Genomic DNA, 20,098 nt, shown 5'->3' with positions numbered 1-20,098 from the left:
TGCACGCGGTTTCAACTGTATGTACAACTCAATGTTAGTTACTTCAGATATTCTCTCCAACTTGTCAAACATCATCTTCACATGTTTGTCTGTTTCTATCGCCATGTACTTGTAATTAATTCGATGCCTCAGGATTTCATTTGGCATACGATAAGTAATTTCTATGTTGTGCACAGCAGGATTCTCACACAACTCTTCCATAACCATCATCTTCAATTCGTCAAGGGTCTTGAACCTACGATCAATTTGGGTATAATAGCTCTTTATACCCGGCCCTTCAAATGGCAATCCCTTGTTCGCATTGGCATTCTTCAGGGGACCACCGTGGTATAAGATTATATCAATTTCAGGCATTGTGAACCTGTTAAATCAAGTTACCATGTTAGTTAAATCACATAGTCGTAAACTGGGGGAAAAAAAAAGTAATGTGATCTTAAGGCAGAACATATTCAAGCCAGAATTTTCATAGGTAATTACTAGTTTTATAGCCATTATGTAACTTGTGGTACCCATGGTTCTAAGTTTGGCTTTAGAACAAAATTTGAAACATATCTACTGGAGCAACCCCAAAAATAAAAGGTAAGGAAAATATATATATATATATATATTTAAAGAATACATAGAACAATATGAGAGACTTTACAAAGATGATGTAGCATTAACAAAACATATTAAATTCACAAAACCAAAGTATTCCATATCCTTAAGGATTAAATGTCATTACCAGATACCAAATTGTTTCCAAAATGACCAATTCTTATCCTTTTATTTTTATTTTTTTAATGATCAATTCCTTATACAGCCANTAATATCACATCCAATTACGAGCATCTTGCCTAATAAGAAACAATATACACAAAATACATCATCTTTTTTTATGATCTATTCCAACCAATTTTTGTATTCTTTAAACTAATTAGTATTAAATCAACACAATGCTCCATTAATTTCTTTTTTAGGGAAATCAAGGCCAAGAAGTTGACAAAAACCTCTTTGCAAATATGCTCTTCTTATTTCAACCTAATCATTAGGATGAAAAAATTAGACATTTTCTCATAGCCTATGATCTGAAAGAAAATTATTAAAGTCAACACAATTTTGCTTAGAATATTAATCTTGCAATACAAGTGATTTCTTTATTAGAAATTTATTCATGGTGCAAAATAATAAACAGTAAACTATAAGTTCATTCAATATATTCAATTTAGGCATTCAACTGTTATATTAATCATGTTCAATAAAGTATTTAGGCATTACTTAATTTAGTGCATATGCATATGTACAAAATATATCACATAAATCCAACAAATTCAGCTAAAGACTAAAATAAACACTAATAGACTAGCCATTTGAAAAGGTGTGTCTTTTAAAAACAATTTAAAAATCACAATTAGTGTTTGTTTAGGATCCGCTTATTTTGCTGAAACTGAAAACTTTTTGTTGAAAGTACTGTAGATAAAGGGAAAAGTTAGTTGAAATATTACAGTGAACTCATAAATAGTACCAAAAAGTGCAATGGGGCCCATAAATAGTAGTAAAAATAAGCTAAAATAAGCTAGATTTTAAATTTGAAGCCAAACGTACATGTAGATGAAATCTCCTCCCTCGCAAACAGGAGAGCAAGCAAGTCAGCAGGACTAGAAGCAGTAGCATTATAAATATTTTCAATGTAAAATTGATGGGTAATGGTAAAGTCAATGGGTGGTTGGAATAGATAATGAAATGAATTGGACTTTATTGCTTGACTTGATTTTATTTTGGCACAAGGCACAAAGCTCGTCCATCGTCTCTTCCCTTGCAAATAGGAGAGCAAGCAAGTCAGCAAGACTAGAAACAGTAGCATTATAAATATTTTCAATGTAAAATTGATGGGTAATGGTAAAGTCAGTGGGTGGTTGGGACAGATAATGAAATGAATTGGACTTTATCACATGACTTGATTTTATTTTGGCACAACGCACAAAAAACACCCATCCATAATACATGGTTCAAGCGTGGACGAAGTTTGTCCTCTTGAAACAACAATTTTATTACTCCCTCCGTCCCAATATTTTTGTCCTGTTTGAAAAGTCAAATTTTTTAAGGGAACATCATTTATTATCTTGTCTACCTTTTAAAAATGTATAAATTACCAAAACTACCCTTAAAAAAATTTATTAAAAAATTGAATTAGTAAATTAATAGGGGTATAATAGGAATATTAGTAAATTAATGACTTTTATTTTTAGAAACAGGACAATATTTTGGGACATCTCAAAATGGAATAGAGGACAAAAAAAATGGGACGGAGGGAGTATTATTTTTTCAATTTGTATTAAAAAATTTTATATAAAAGTATTAAAAACCTCATAGATTCACTTCCAATAATAATAATAATAATAATTGTTTGGTCACTTGATATGATACTGATTACAAGTCTTTTGTAGTTTGTACTACAATTATTGATACATTGTCAACAGCTTATTAGCATTATTTGAACAACAGGAACAAACTGGGATTTTTAAAACATTTTCCTTCTTTCAATTATTATGCTCTGCATAGATATTACAAGCTTTACTTTGTCGAATGGATCCAAAACATTTTCTTAAAAATAACCACAAAAAACAAAAAGGGTACTAAGTGTTCGTTTGGGAACAACTTAGGATTTGTTTGAAATTCGCTTATTTTGCTGAAACTGAAAACTTTTTGTTAAAAGTATTGTAAATAAAAGTAAAAGTTAGCTAAAATAGTATAGTGGAACCCATGAATAGTAACAAAAAGTGCATTGAGCCCCATGAATGGTAGCAAAAATAAATTGAATAGTAAAATAAGCTGACTTTTTAATTTGGAGCCAAACACACACTTAAACATTTGATTTGGACTTTTGGGATAAATTGTATTTGTTTGGGCAATTTTTTAGAAGTGTTACGTTCGCAACATTTTTACGACACTTTTACAACAAATCCTAGATGAGCAGTTTTTACTAATTCTAATTTGAACCTACCACAAAAATCACTTTTTTGTCTACTATTAATAACTAGTAACAACTTATTACTTCAGATTTATTTATGAAACTATTGTAAAAATGCTGTAAAAATTGCATTTTTTGAAATTCTTTGGTTCAACCTTCTACGAACCAAAATTTTGGAGAGATAAAATTTTATTTTTAATGGACTCAAATTTTTATTTAGGGTGTTCAAGTTTTTTTCAAGGTGGTCAAGTTTTTTTTTTGGGATGGTCAACAATCCATATTAATTTAAAATTCAGAAATTTTAACGTATTAAAAATAAAATCAATTCAGGGTGGTCATGTGACCACCCTAAGTAACATGTAGAGTCGCCAGTGATGCCGGAGTGGATGGTGGGTTTATTGTGGCTTATGAAAAATCATTTTTTAGCAGGCATGGAAGTAGCATTTTTTGGATTGGTAAGTCTGTAATAGGGATCCAGGTCCAACAATCTAATCCATGATTCTGTTGGGATTTTTATTATCTAAGTTGATCCATAGGATCATAAAATTGTAGGATTTTAAGATCTAACTATGATCAACGGAGTAAAAGCATAGTCCCTTTATATTTGACTAAAAGGATACTCCCATCATCCTAGAAGTAATGTCCCGTGCCATTTTTCATTCCGTCCCAAATTCCTTTTTAAAGTTAATGCTTGAACATATAGTATCTTTCTGTTATCCCTCATTTTGAGTTAAAGCAAAGGGTCGCATTGTAGAATAATTAGAGCTGAATATTTACATGTCAAGTGCAGTTCCCTTTCAATGTGGAGATTTTTTTGAAAAGAATTTCATGCTTAATTTAACATGTTCACTGGCACATCTACATACTATGGATGTTTTTGTTTACTTTTTTTTTTTGGACAATATTTAGTGAGTCATTACAAAAAAGATTGTTTTTATGATCAATGGTGATATGTTATTAGACAACCTTGTTAGGTTTTTTAGACCCTTAAAACACAACAATTGGATTAACCTAGTTTATTAGCCAAGTGATTAACTTAGTCAAATTATGCAAAGCTAGGTTAACACAATCAGTTAATCATATCAAGAAATAAAGCAGCGGAAATATAAAGAACACAAAGATATGATCGCCCAAGAAAACCAAACTGGCAAAAAACCTGGGGAGGATTTAACCTAGCTATCCTCAAGGTAAACTTGAATCCACTATGTGAAAGAATCGAAGTTCATACAAAAGGACTTACAAGCACCCACGCTCGACTTCCTAATGCTACCTACCAGTAGAACTTACTGACACGACCACGAACAAGCTCCAAATCCACAGTTTCCTTCTTTCTTGGATTCTTCACAAGATACAAGCACTCCCGCTTGTGTTTCTTTAAGCTCCAATAGCAGCAACTAAGTTGATCATCAAGGTGTTGATAATATCTCTACCTTGAAAACCCCAAGTTTATATGAAGGAAAGCTCCTCAAGGATCTCACAAGAGATTCACACAAATTGCAAAATATGAGCAACAATACAACCAAAGCAACTCACAAAACGTGGCTAGAGTTTTGCCTTATATACCTAGGGCAAAAACATAAAACCCTAAACGTTTAATGAGATAGGGCTGAGTTGGATATTCTGCAGAAAAAACATTCTGGCCAACTTTCGATCGATTGAGTCTATCCTTCGATCGATCGAGCCAGGCCGAAATGCACTAATACATCTGCAACCTCTCGATTCCAACTTTACATTAATTACACAACTTTGAGCAAGCCTAAACAAGACTAAACATATTGTTTTGATCATGGTTTGCCAACATTACACATTAGAGTTCTAAATACATCAAATCCTAAGTCTTTAGAACCTAACAAACCTAATATATATATATATATATAGCCTTAAATTGGGATCTAAACTTTCTTCTCAAGCATGTTACAGCTATACATATTCATAGATGCACTTTTAGTTTCATCACCTTCTATAACAAGAATGAGTAATTTTCAATTCTGAATTTTCATTATTGGAGGTAAGCCATGTTGGTTCTACAAGCCCCAAATAACAACTGCAAATACCTTAAAAGTCTTGCTAAGGTTCTTTGAGCTCATCCATGTTGAATGGTTGACCATGAAAGTGTCAGCGGGATCATGGGCAAGTTAAGATTTATATTGTGTATGGTATTCTATCCTACTTTTTGAAATTGCTAAATATCATGATTTCATTAGACTTTCAACCATGTTATCAAATATTACTATAGAACCTGGCTTAAGTTTGGTCACTTAATTAGGAGGCAATCCTATATATCACCAATATGTCTTCTCACCCAAAACTGAATTTTGCCTATGACACTAGTCTAAAATTGAACTTTGTGACTCTTAGGTGCTACTGATAGACAATTTCACCAACAAGAAGGGAATGAGCAGTCATTGTTATATGATTGCATATGGATCGATGGAACGTTCACTCACAAATGTAAATGTCTCATGAGAGTCCTACTACTACCCAACCTTTGAGAGTCCTTATTGTTTCTTCTTATCTTTTCTACTAGTTATCTTATCTTTATTTGAGTAGGCCTAGTTATCTAGGTATCTTATCTCTATTTGAACATTTGAATAATTATCTAGTAATTATATCTAGTTATCTTAAGAGATTGTTACTCTTTAAATAAACGTTTGCGGCATTAGACCAGTTGTTGAGGAATTTGCTATTACTATGGTTTGTCTTCCACCCAAAGGAAGTCATTTATCAATTCCATCTCTGTTGCTATCAACTTGGTATCAGAGCATGGCCACCAACAAAGACAAAATTGAGAAATTAGAGAGTGAAATGCAGGAGTTGAAAGACAGCATGCAAAAGATGACCACAGAGTCCCAATCTCTTTGTTCATCTATGCATGAAATTAAAGAGACACTGTCCAAATCCTGTGACAAATCAAATTTTCTCTTAACCCTAAAATCAGATGAGTAGGCGACCCCATCACACACTGGAGAGAAATCAGATTAGTCAACTGGATTCAGAACTACAAGACATGATCAACCACGACCCACCAAGCTAGATTTCCCAAAGTACTTAGGTGATGATCCAACGGTTTGGCTTGACCATGTAATGCAATATTTTGCCTGCCAAGGGACATTTGAAGATTGTAAAGTCACGTTGGCAGCCTTTCATTTGGAAGGGGAAGCGAACCAATGGTGGCAATGGATGAAAAAGGTGTATTGCGGGGAGAAGATTGAAGTCAATTGGGCAAATTTTAAAAGGAGTTACTGGTCCGATTTGGGCCAACTGAGGCAGAGGATTTTGACGAGACTGTCTCGAATATGTCAAAGTGGGACACTTAGGGAGTACCAACAGGAGTTTGAGAGACTTGCTAATCAGGTCTAAAAGCTCAAATAGTGTAGAAACACTATAACTTGTTTAGATCCCCAATTTTAAAAACATGACTTAATTGCTTTTACTCTAACTTATCTAAGTCCAGAACAAGAGTAAATAAAGCATAATAAACTACTACTCTAGTGCATGAGCATAAGCGATAAAAAGTAAATGTAAAGCAAAAAGTAAGGGAATGGAGATGCAAACATAAGATAACAAGATGATATGTTATCGAAGAGGAAACCAAATAACTCAGTGAAAAATCTCTCTCCAACCCTCCAAGTCAATATCGATCCATTAGTGAATAAGTTAGAGTACAAGGATACCAAAAAGACCCTCCAAGCCTAATCTACCCAAAGTACTTGAGTCGTCCAAGATCCAACTACCAATGGACTTCTCGAAGTCTTGTCTTCACTAATTATCCAGATCTCGCAATACTGCTCGATTGCATTCGCCAAGCCTCACCATGGCAAATCCTCAACGCTTCCCAAGCTCCAAATCACTCTCTACATTCTAAATAGGTGTGAGTTATGTTTGGACACAAATCTCCTCTCAATGTATAACAATGAGAGAGAAAAAAAAGAGACTATTGGAAAGACATGGTTTGTATCTCATACAAAACATATGCAGTAGAAAATTAACGGATCTACTTCATTCATAATCGAAAACATGTACTATATAAATTTCAGAGTTTAAGAACAAAAGAGTGTACCTTGGTGTGGTGAAATTCAAAACCAAAGATTAGAAGTACTTGGGAATACTTTTAATCTTCACTCTAATTCCACTAACGCCTAAGAAGTGTGGTCTCTCAATCAGTCCAAGGGAGAATTAGAGAGTGGCTTACACTCTCATACACTTTCACATATATCATGTGTCACACATAAAATTCTGTATGTTTCTCTCCTTATACATAACTAATTATCTAATTGGGCTATCCTTTTGAGCCATTCCAATTGGGCTTTAGTATGTGGCTTGGAGTGGGACCAAAAGGGAACAAATAAGACTCTAGCTCCAATGGGCCTTGAGCTTTTCTGTCAATTTTGACAAGACCAAAGTTACCATTAATTATATTTAATACCACTATATAAATATAATTGCACTCTAAGCCTTATTAATAAATTATATCTCAAGACTTTATTGTACATGCAACCCCTTCATAAAATATTCGTGGTAATACAAAGTCATGAATGTTGACTGCTATATCTTAATCCTTAAATACTCGGTTTAATCCTTTAAGTTATTCAACATATATTTATGAAATTTCATAAATATATACTTTAGTAACTCCTTACCAAAGTGGTTAGGCCTAACTCTCTGAATAACCAAACTCATTAAGCTTATCTCAAGGAAATATTTTATATCTTCGTTAAGAGATTATGAATATCATCTTGAGAATATATGTTCCCCCGACACTAAATGTGGCTGCCCAACATACTGAGGTTTTGATTGTGACTTTATATCTCACTCCTGATATATCAAGTAACCTACACCTTATGATCAGGTCCATTATTCTCTTAGGATTAAGAGTTCATGTAAATAGAAGTCGTGAGATTTATTATTTGACAGTCGTTAAGAGAATAATAAATCTCACAGATAATGATCAATTCCTTATACAGCCATGTATTGTGTAGGTCAGTGCATTTTAAGAATTACTTTCAGGCATTTGATTATGATATCCATTCATTCACTACAATATTTCAAACCCAAAATAATGATGAACAAAGTCAAAAAAACGTGTAAGATCATGCTAAAAATAAAAGCCTAGAAATGATGAATACAATTTTGTTAACAAAATGGGCAACTAAATACCCAAAAAATTAACACTGACAAAACAAAGTTCTAATTCACAATATTGGAAAATTAACTAAGTTATGTCAATTATCTACAAAATAAATAGTCAAAATCTTTAACCCACACCCATAAACAACTAATACCCAACTACAATGATAATCAAATTATGCAAACCCTTACCTGAGATCTGAATTTGTTGAGAGGAAAGAGCAGTGAAAGAGGCAGTGTGGTGAGTGAGAGGCAATGTGGTGTGAGAGTTATGGGTGAGTGAGAGTTAGTGAGGTTGAGAGACTTAGTGAGGCTGAGAGACTGAGGATGCTCTGTTTTTGGGTGCGCTGTGTACTGAGCGTGTTTATATATGGCCAAGTATTAAATTTTTTTAAGGGCTCAGCGTGTAAGGTGCTTTGACCAGTGGAACTCGAGTCTATAAGACTCGAGTTCTTTGAAAATTCATATTTCCAGTAGAACTCGAGTCTTTAAGACTCGAGTTCTACATCTCGATTTTTAACAACTCGAGATCTAAGTGGACAAAATTAATTCCAGCTCACCAATTGGTGCGGGACACGGTGGAACAGCATCTCGAGTTTCTAAAACTCGAGATGCTAGTTTCCATTATTCTTTCAACCGATGCTTAACTAACTATATACAACTATATTACACTGGTATTCTGCACATTTCCTCATTGTTCTAAACTGCATTCCTTCATTTTATGTTCGAATTACATTTTTGATAAACCAGAGTTTTTCCGACTGAAGTGTCACTGTCATACAACAGTGAAGCAAGAGCAGCCACGCGACGGTCAAGAAAATAATAATAAAAAATGCGTCCTCCCCACTTAACCAAACGATGTCGTTATGCATAAGAGTCACTAACTCAGGAGAACTTTCCTTTTTAATACAGAAACAGTGTCGTTCTCCATTAAACTCTGGTGCAACGTGCAATATATGTAAAACAAATAGCGACTCGGATCTCAGTTTGTTAATCGTACTTTCTCTTTCAATATTAGAAATTGCCAGGCTTTGTTTTCCGGCCACCTTCATCATTATGTGGTCAAACGTATACTCTCTCTGTTTCTCAACACCAACACTATCTTGCACAACAGAAATCATTCAAAATTATATTAGAATTGTTTGTAAAGTAGTGCTAGTACGGGGGGATACCAAGTTGAATCATGGGATCGGAATCGTACAGGGTCACAATATTACACACAACATACACCATATAATTCAATTTGAAATTTTTTTATTAGTCCTTTAATCCAAGTTTAAAATGAATGAAATTTGTTAACAGGTTTAACAGATGATGTTGAAAGGGCAGCTGCAACAATGAAGCCAATTAAAATCTTAATTCTCATCGCGTGCGTCTACGGCTAGTAACGTTAATAGCTGCCCAAATTTGGATAATAGTATGTCTGGACAATGACGGTATGTCTTGGGTAAGATCCTGGTTGCATAATCACAAGGCTGGATCTTGGAAACGATAAAGAGGAACATGAAATATCATAGTTAACAACTTAACATTACAAATAGATACTGCCACACATCAGGGTATGAAACAGACTTTACAGATAGGATCTAGGGTCCCAAATCCAAATCCAAACAAGCTCTAACACAGGTAATTATTCAATACTAATGAAATAATGCTCTCTCCTCTCACATAATAGTGGATTTTACTAATTAATACATAATGAAATTATGTCAGAAGATGGAACACTACTTCCAAAATATTGAATAATTTTTCTTGATAGAACACCTAGATATGTGCAGTCTAATGTACACTTGATTTTTGTTTGGATGGGGGAGATGATTTCTGATCGGTTGATTGCATATTAGACATTTACACAATCTTTCTTCATCCAAATATACTTTATTAGTTCTCCATCACCCCGTGAACACCCTGAGACGGTTTCTGATCGGTTGACGACATATTGGACAATTACTCAATCTAGCTCCACAGTCCTGACAAGTCTGCAATGAAATAATTTACTCAAAATAATTACAATACCACCTAAACAACGGAGAGGACAAAGGCAAAAAATGAAAATATCAATGAGTTTAGCTCACCAGGTGCCCACAGCCAAAGGCCAAGTCCTTTGCATTCGTTAGACAAATAGGGCAAACCTGTATGCAAATTGGGTAAAAATAAATAAGTGTTCCCAAACTGATAAAATCCAGTAAGCAAAGCAATACTCGTGCAGACCAAAGGCAAGATTCAACAAGTTAACATGAACCTGTATGACGAGAAAGTATCTCCCAAGCCCGCTTTATGGACCAAAAAAATAATTTACACTATAAGAGACCTTGCATTAAGTTAACAGATTATCGTGTGCTCAATACTGATCCTTTGTTACTATACACCAAACACAACATGCCACCTAATATAAATTTTCTTTTTCTTTTCTTTTTTTTTTTTTCTTTTTTTTTTTGGTCATGAGACTTATTGTAGACCATCATACCATTTGTCATATAGAAATTGTACGGAATTAGTGACTCCAAATGTTTGAAAAGTGAGCAGGATATGACTGGGCAGCAAACCAAGCATTTTGTTCAGTCTTATTTCTAATCATTTCATAATTTTTTGGCCACCTAGTCTGGCCATGTTCATTGCAATGATATATAAACAGGCAATATGCTCATGTTTAATGCAAAACAAACTATAATTATACCGCCTGATTTCGTTCATCTGCCTCTGTTGATGGAAGGCTGCTTGGCTGAGGAGTTGGCATTTGAGGACGACTGTAAGGAACTGGAGGAGGGCGTGGAACAATTTTCTTTGCTCTTCCTGTCGCACGTCTTTTTTCCAATAGAGAAAATTCAGATTAGAAAGCATTCACAAGCTAGTTTAAATTCAATCACATCACATTTATGTTTCATCTACAATTGGTACTATAAGCTAAGATGCACGGATACCCCATTTCTGCTCAAGTATCCGTTTCTAATACATAACCATAATAGATACTTCTAAGATATGTACCCAAATTTTTTTTTTTTAAAGAAAAAGTACCAACACGCCTGTGATACTGCTTGCATACTGTTGTAACCCAACCCCCTTGATAGTGAGAGATAACTCAAACTTGTAAGAATTTTTATTTATATTTTTTTATATATTCATTTCAATATTGGACAATTATCTAGTTGTCTTTCTTTTCTTTTCTTTTTTATAAAATTATCTAGTTGTCTTTTATTTACTCTTTTAGAGCTTGGTCTGTATTTTAAACATCATTTAATGGCTATTGATTTACTTTATTATCCATTATTGTTTTAAATTAATAAATGCTTAATAATTTAGAAAAAATAAATGCTTAACAATATATTTAAAATATATATAAATAAAATATATTTAATAAGTAAATAATACACGTATACCCATTATATGGTATCCAATTTTTTCAAGATTTGCCATATCCCATATCATACCCATACCCGTACTTGCGCATCTAAGACCGTATCTTAAATCCTCGTTTAAATTATTGGCAAAACTTAAGTATAGTTACTTTAATGTTGTTATTTAAGCTTTTCAATTAAATTCTTCCACATACATGCATTGGTCAATGCAATACAAACAGTATTATCTCTTTTCCAAAAATAATTAAATTCATCTATATGACTTATTGGCTAATGCGAATGTAGAATAAAAAGGGGAACTTAAATACTTTTAAGTTTTATACATAAACTAGTCGTAGACCCGCGTGCATGTGATAATATTATTATTTTAGTTATTATTGGTTAATAGTTGGTTTTTCATTTTCTTTCAAGTTAATATATTGACTTTTAAAAAATATACAATCTAATTACTAATTCAACAACAACAATAATAATAATAATGTTGAATAAAATAATTATCTCTAAATAAACACCAAATTAATTATCTCTAAATAAAAACCAAATTATTTAAATCATAATATGTAATATTAAAATATTACATTTTTATATACTATCTTTAATTCTTTACAATGCAATATGATAAAATTTAACAACCAAAGTTTAAAAAAAAAAAATTTTAAAAATATACTTAAAAAACAGATGCTTATTTTCCTTGTTCTTAATTACTTTGATTTTAGTGACCCGTTATAAGGACTAGGGTGTGGTAATACTAAAATGGTATTCCTCTGTCTTTGGTATGTTATTGTGAGAAGCTTACTCTAGTGATGTGATTTTAACTCTTCAACTATTTGGTAGTTTTTCACTTGTTTAGAGCTCTCTTGGGAAGTTGAGCAAATATTATGTGGTCTATTATGAATATTAGACAGTGCATTGGTGAATTTTCCCTAGTATATGTTCATCAAGATTTAAGAAGTCTACTATTGGGGCAAAGGTTGCATGTCCATGTGAAATTTTGGGATTGATATGTTTTTGTGCAGTGGGACTAGAAATAAAGAATATTTAAAGGACCAGGTATTTTTGCACCAATTAATTGGCATACGCTTAGATTTTCTTGTTGGTTTCCATCAGTAGATGTGAAAATTATACTATTTTAAGGGGATTCTAAGGCTTGTTTTTAAGAACTGATACTTTTTCTTTTTTAAGTCACAACTTATTTGAATAAGTAAACAAGGGGAAGGTCAGTTAACTTAAAAGTACACTGGCGGTGTACTAAAGGAACCACCTTAGAAATTATAAAATTATAATAAAGATAGAGAACTTGTAGTAACTTCTTTTTACAAGGATAGGCTGCTGTATCAACAAAGTTGACAAAAGTGCTTTTAAGACAATATAAAAGGATGATGAAATTTGAATTTAGTCTATGAAGTTATCTCTAACAAAATTTTAGTGTAATCGATTGTGCATTAATAAGTGGAGAATCTCTCTATAAATACACTGCACTTGTCAAAAATATTTGCTGTTGCCTTTTATTGGAAACATTTTAGAATCTAACAAAATCTACATAATATGATATTAGAACCTGATTTAGTTATCAAGTTGAGGTAGTAAATTAAACTATAATTACATGTTTGAAAATGTTGCATTAAAATTAATTATTTAACTTGAGATGGAAAATATTCTTCTTTTAATATTGTTTAGTTTAATATTCTAATTATTTCTTCTTTTTTTTAGGGGGACATAGTGTTTTTAGCACCACCATGGGGAGGTCCATCATACAAAAGTATTGAAAATTTTACACTCGATTTTCTCAAGCCAAGAGATGGGTATGTGGTAGATGTGTTTGTTTCCCAAACATGAGCAGATTATAAATTTATTTTGGTTTGTCCAGAGAATAGGGTGCTAATATATTAGTATGTCTGAAACTCTTAAGAAATAAAAATAGGAAGTTTCTTATTATATGTGTGGCTTTTCCTCTTTCATTCATGGTCAATGTTGAACTTGAGTTTCATCTTTCAATTACTTTGACTTTAATTTATAAAAACTTAACATTGTTTCGTGCAAGAAAAAAGAAAAAAAAAAGATATATATAATATATAGAATTAAGAAGAAATCGCTACTAAGTTATGTTTAGTTTACTTCTTGTTGGTGTTATGAAAATAATGTAATCAATATAGCATTCTCCCATCCGGATTCCCTTTTGATGCCACTAGTTAACCTGATTAGGAATTTTGCTAACTTCAAAGATTTGATGAAGCTAAAATCCTAAACTTTGTCTGGAAGCCTTTATGTCATATTCTTGTTCATTCAATTATTGAAACTTTTGTTTGGGAAGGGGCTCTGCATTCTCATTAGGTAATTTTCATCTGATGTCAATCTAAACTTCATGTGAGGACACCATCAAAATGTAACTTCAAGGTTGGAATGTTTATGGTGTATTCTTGTCAAGTAAATGTCAAAACTTACTTGAACTTTAGTCGAATTAAGGAATTTTAGTTTTTTAACAGGTCTAGGTAAAGTCATAGGCTATTTATCTTAGTAACTGAAGATGGTTCTTTCAGACTGGGTATTTTAGAGACTTTACCTATTTTGTTGCTTTACTTGAGTAAAATTGTGTTTGTCTTTAGCATAAATTTTGCAAAATTTGGAAACATTGTTTAATAAGAGGTTCACTAATATTGTTGATTATCTGATATACAAACTTTTTTTTTTTTTTTTTTTTGGGTTGCATTTAGAGCAGCGTCAGATTTCCATTTACAGTTGCAATTCCTGACTCTTAGCATAAATATTGTAGTTTATGCATGACTAAATGGACCTTATGCATGCTATTAGTGGTTAGGAATCTCAATCTTCCTAGTGAGATCTAGCCTTGAGGAGCGAAGATACACTTCTTCTTTTCCTGACTTGTCATGCATTTGCATATTCAGTTTCTTGTTGAATATGCATAACAGTATAGGGATTTTTTTTTTTTTTTTTAATATCTATNTTAAAATTAAAAATAAATAAATAAATAAAAACCAACAACAACAACTTAAAACACAATTAAATTTGATCAACCTAAAGTAGAGTTCTAAAAAACACAAAAATTTCTCATCCTAAAGCAGAGATGCAAATTATATATATCACCAAAAATTGAGAGAGAAAGAGAGCAAAATAAATTTTTTTGTGAAGAAAAATTATGCATATAACGGAAAAGAGAAAGAGAAAGGTTAGAGAAAATGTAAATATTAAAAAAAGTGAGTACAATTTAATTTATTTAAATTTAAATAAAATATTATATGTTTAATTAAAAATATATATATAAATAATTTAATTATATAGAAGATGTAACTGAGTTTAAATATTAAATAAAATAAGATGAAAAGATTAAAATAGTAAAAATATTATATATATAACAATAAACACCAAATTACCCAAATCATGTTATGTAATAGAATAATATATATTATATTCTTATATTTTTTTAAAAAAAAATTTATAACACAATAGTATAATATTAACAAAAAAAAAAAACTTAAAACACAAAACTAAATCATACCAACCCAACGTAGAGTTATAACAAACACAAAAATTTATCAACTTAAGTAGAAATGCAAGAAAAAAAATACTCCAAAAATAATTGTGCGCGCACGAGTGTGTGTGTGTGTGTGTGTGTGTGTGTGTGTGTGTGTGTGAGAGAGAGAGAGAGGGAGAGAGAAACAACCTTTCTGTGATGGAAAACTATGCAAAAAATGAAAGAGAGAATAACAAATTTATAGAAGATGGTATGAATATGAAAAGACAAAACAAAGAAAAATGAATGGAAAGATGAATAGTGACATTAAGGTTGAGGGTAGTGGGGAGATGAAAAGGTAAGAGAGGGAAAGATGAAGAGACAAAATAAAGAAAGATGAAAAGCGATATTAAAGTTGAGGGTATTAGGGAGATGAAAAGGTAAAGGCATGAGAAAGGTTGGAGAAAGTGTAATTATTAAAAAAAAGTAAATGACATGGATAATAACATGGATGCTGATGTGATTCAACGTGAGCATGGTAATATTAAACGCTATGCTTCAGCTTTTAGTAATATATAGATATAGATTATTGGTTTTCCAATTACCTCCATTGTGCAGCAAAGCTCTAATTTCAGATAAGTACAATCAAGTTTTCACCAATTATTAGAAAACTATAAAATTAAAATTATGGATAAGCAATCCTACCCAAGAATGCCAAGTTCCCTTGCTGCTTGGTACTGGATGGGGATCTCCATTAGGGCAGCTAGAGCAAAAGCTGTTTCTTTCTCTGAGGGTGATACATCTTTAGACATGATTGCAGTGAAGTTAACAAACTACAAACAAAGAAGACATATATTAAAAGTCAATGCATGTTGAATTATATTCAACTTATATGGAACGATACAGAGAACTTATATGGCATTCAAAGCTAATCGTGTGCTAGTATTGCGATACCTGAAAATTATCAAATTCACGTGCAGGGATCTTGTCATCAAAGTTCCTCATGTCGTCCCAGGGTCCATCACCAACTCCAACAAGAACAATTGAGAGTGGATATGAACTGGAAGTTAAAATTTAAAGGTAAATTTGTTTAATTCATCACTACTGGTTTTACTTTAGCAATTTTCTTTAATGTCTGTTTGTTGACACCTTGATGTCAGTGGCTCCACCATATTCACTTATTTTTCAGTCCTTGTAAATTATTGAACAACATTTACTGAAAATAAAGGAGACGAAATCTATACATAGCAAAGTTTTTTATCTTAATCTTAGGACTTGCGTTGAGAGTGATGCCAAACATGTTTTAGAAACAGTTGATAACAGTAGTGGCCCACAAGGCAGAAACATGGTGGTTCTACGAGGCAAAAAAAAAAAAAAAAAAAAATCCTCTTTTCTTCTTTCTTGTCAGTAAAAAAATTTATCAGTCAGTGAGGCACATTAAACTATTGAACAGACCTTGCCCATCACAACCTACAAACTAAAATGACCAACACTAAACTGCTGCACATGTACCTTACTTGTCATACATTCTTCGGAATAGCCAATTGTCAAACAGAAAAATTAAGCATTACAACAGATTCATACCATATCTAATGGTACCACAATCATTGTGTTCATTTTTTTCCCTTATGGATTTGAATTTATAATCCCGTAATTTCTTTTCATTGACTCCAATCTCCAGTATTTTTTTTCTTATTATTGAACAGAAGAAAGTCTACTCTAGCTTTTTAAAGAATGACACAGAAAATGGATAGCAAAATAGCTCATAATGTAATTATTGAAAATTAAAGATAAATTATAAGATCAAAAGGCACAGGTGGGTGGTGGGTGATTTAAAAGAAGCCTAAAAGGAGAAATTTAAATCATCAATCTGCAAGGTCACCTCGCATTGACAATTGATTTGATTGTTTGTTCTTCTTGTGGACTTAGTTCTTTCTCACTTGTATTGACGCTTCTTGTAACCTTCACAATAGAAGACATTGCTTGAAATAAGAAAGATTGTGTGCATGCAACACTGTCAGTTCAAGAGATTTTGAAAGATGACTTCGAATATAACCTGGCCATCAGCAATGAGAACCAGTACATGGTACTGGCCACCAGTTTTCTCTACAATGTCAATTGCAGCCTCAACTACCGGAGCATAAGAAGTTGGCCCTTAAACACAATTACACAAATCAATGAAGCCACAACTTTTGAGAAAAAGCAAAATATTATAGAATGATGTGAAACAAGAAAAGCCCATGGTTTTGGTAGTGGAAAGTAATTGCCAATTAGTGAAAATACCAGATTTCAACTAAAAGGAATAAAAAACCAACCTGCAAGTCGCAAGTTAGGAACTATTTTTTTGTAGCAGGACAAAACTTTTTTTTTTTTTTTTAATATCTATAAAATCCAAATATTTTATTAGTTAGCCAAGGTTTGAAACTATTTTGGTATCTAACAAATCGAGACCAAAGGAGTCGATTTTGGGGTGATAAATTGAGTATATTGTACTCGATTTTCCCATTTTGCCAGCTGTTGAGGTGGACAAAGTGTCCACGTAGGCCCAGAAATCGAGTTCATTGGACTCAGTTTGGTTTAAAGGAAATCGAGTCCATTGGACTCAATTATGGAAAATGAGTCTTTTGAACTCGATTTCCTTTCGGCCCTCCACGTGTCCATCAAAACACAGATCGCACTCAAAATCAAAAACTCAAGTTCAAAACACATCACTCACAGTACTCTCAATCGCATTCCCTCTCACTCTCAGTTCTCATTCCCTCTCACTCTTAGTCTCATGGTCTCATTCCCTCTCACTCTCACTCTCACTCTCATTCCCTCTCACTCTCACTCTCACTCTCTTTCCCTCTCGCACTGTCGCCGTCACTCCCTCTCGCTCCGTCGCCGTCGCTACCTCTCTCTCCCTCCGTCACTCAATCATCGTCGCTCCGTCGCTCCGTCTCCGCCTTGCCCTCTCCCTCAGACATTGATTTTGGTTGGCTCTGCTGGTAGTCTATCACAAAAGTAAGGACTCTCTCTCTATATTTACCATACAAATAGGTCCCATCAATATTGATCACTGGCTTACAATGTCTGAATCCTTCAATGCATGGAGCAAAAGCCCTAAATACATAGCGCAATATTGAATCACCGAACTTGTCCCTGGGTATGGTGTGATACTAGTATCGGGTGCCAGTTTCTTGATCGAAGTATGCCAACAACAACTTTCTCAACCTTTGATAAGAATCTTCCCAATTCCCGAATATCTTTGCAGTAGCCTTTTGTTTCGCATCCCATATCTTATAGTAAGAAAGCTTATGTCCATAATACTTTGCTTTAATGAAGTCTCTGAGGTGATCAATTGTGGCCGTGTGATTTTCTTGTAACGTTGGCACAAATTCTACTGCAAGAAAATTATAATGCATCATTCTACCATCAAGGGCCGTGCCAAGGGCATACAACTGTGAGGACCCCCATAAGATGTAACCATCCATAGTTTGAGTTTAGGCTTCACGACTACCCCAACGTACCACTTGCATGACTCATCCATGCATTTCACAGACAGTCTACTTTTGGTCGACCTACCAACAATAAAGTTTTTGTTATGCTTTGCGGCGTAAATTGTTAGTGCATGTTTCACCGCCTCTTTATTCGCAAAAATCAACCCTGTACTAAAATTCATGTCCTCTTTCCAAGAAAAAGCAAATGCTTGTTGGACAACTTCAGGATCAACCATATTTTCCCAAGTATTTGCATAAAATGATGAGGTAGGAGGTTCATAAACAGGGGTTGCATTTGTAACATGCTGAACTCTAATAGTAGCATCTGCATCATCTTCATCACTGTTAGACTTATGGTTAAGTGATTAAATTCACCATTTCTTAACAGCTTAAGCTTTTAGGAGAGTCCGTAATTTAACATGGTATCATAGCAGGAGATCCTGAGTTCGATCTCTAGCTTTACTCTACCTCCCATTTAAAATGTTAAATTCCCACTTGTTGGGCCCCCACTTATTAAGGGGAAGTTTAGGCCCACAAGTGAGGGGGAGTGTTAGATTTATGATTAAGTGATTAAATTTACAATTTCCTAACAGTTTAAGCTTTTGGGAGAATCGGTAGTTTAACAATCACATTTAGCCATATCATCAACATGAGGATTGTGAGTAATTTCATGGTCATCAACACCCCTGTCAAAGTCATCTCACTTAATCCTCTCTTCGTACTCATCTCTATCGTCAAAATCTTCACCATTAATGGCAACATGATCAACATAGTTTTTATCTTCATCTTCAACTACTGGAAGTGTAGACCTCGATGTGTACAAAATTGATCTTCATATCTATTACCAGGTTCGCTCTCAATTGTTGTTGGTGTCTCTTGAAAAGGGGGTGTATAGCCTCCCAATGTGGTGCATCGATCATCTAGGATTGCAAACTATAGAGATGTAGTTGTTTGTACAATTTCCTCTACGTCGACCTCCGCACGCGGCTCCAAAGTGACGTACAACTCAAAATCTGCTACTTGTTTCCATTTCTGCATCTTGCTAAACATGATCTTCACATGTTTGTCTTCTGTTATCGCCATATATCTGTAATTAATGCATTGATTGAGGACTTCATGTGGAGAACGGAAAATAATATGTATGTCATGCAAAGCAGGATTCACTTGCAGGACCTTGAAATGGGAGTTAGTCATAAGGGTTGGCATTGCTAAGGAGTCCATCGCAGTATATATTTATATGGATCATTGTCAACCTATAGATCATCATGTGCAATTGTGTTAGTGACAAATTTATAACTCTCAATCAACATCAATCACAAAACTTTGCGTATGAAATGCCAACAATACTAACCTCAACCAAATTTGCATATACTCACCTCAGGTCACATACAAAAATAGTCATTACCAATTTCATATTCTTTTAAAATTACAAATCATTCTAGGGGCATGACTTTCAAGACCCATTCAAATAAGTTATGATGAACAAAAATATTATATCAACCAGTTATCCATTGAAATCTCTGTTACAAATCTTAAACAAATATATCTTGAAATAATTTATGCTAAAAAGACTACAAATACTATCTTAGGTATCAAACTCATTGATCACAATATTTAGTACTAAATATTCCCAATAATTAATCACAATATTAATTTATTTTAAAAAACCTAGTATATTATTAATCACAATATTTACACTAACAAAGAGAAAAAAAAA

General features: G+C 33.2%; 1 protein-coding gene across 1 annotated transcript; it reads right to left on the bottom strand.

Annotated features, from left to right (window-relative positions):
- Positions 1-9,581: 9,581 nt before the first annotated feature.
- Positions 9,582-19,464, bottom strand: LOC112033531 (E3 ubiquitin-protein ligase RGLG4). Its single transcript, XM_065760678.1, has 10 exons — positions 19,316-19,464; positions 18,471-18,723; positions 17,218-17,284; positions 16,959-17,056; positions 16,785-16,864; positions 15,857-15,962; positions 15,608-15,735; positions 10,755-10,881; positions 10,153-10,209; positions 9,582-10,056 (listed from the first exon to the last, which is right to left on the bottom strand). The coding sequence occupies exons 1-10, from the start codon at positions 19,462-19,464 to the stop codon at positions 9,970-9,972; spliced, it is 1,152 nt and encodes a 383-aa protein (XP_065616750.1). The 3' UTR covers positions 9,582-9,969.
- Between the last annotated feature and the right edge of the window lie 634 nt (positions 19,465-20,098).

The sequence above is a fragment of the Quercus suber genome, unplaced genomic scaffold (genome assembly GCF_002906115.3).
Source record: "Quercus suber isolate HL8 unplaced genomic scaffold, Cork oak 2.0 scaffold_378, whole genome shotgun sequence".
Classification (NCBI taxonomy): domain Eukaryota; kingdom Viridiplantae; phylum Streptophyta; class Magnoliopsida; order Fagales; family Fagaceae; genus Quercus; species Quercus suber.
The sequence above is the reverse complement of the archived record's forward strand: the minus strand, read 5'-3'. Positions and strand labels throughout refer to the sequence as shown.

What these genes read in the sequence shown, in the direction of transcription:
- LOC112033531 (XM_065760678.1), bottom strand. Translation starts at nt 19,464, where the DNA reads ATGGCGATAACAGAAGACAAACATGTGAAGATCATGTTTAGCAAGATG. An exon ending in CAAACAACTACATCTCTATA is followed by an intron (nt 18,724 to 19,315) that starts GTTTGCAATCCT and finishes TAAGTCTAACAG; the next exon opens with TGATGAAGATGATGCAGATG. An exon ending in TCCTAACTTGCGACTTGCAG is followed by an intron (nt 17,057 to 17,217) that starts GTTGGTTTTTTA and finishes ATTGTGTTTAAG; the next exon opens with GGCCAACTTCTTATGCTCCG.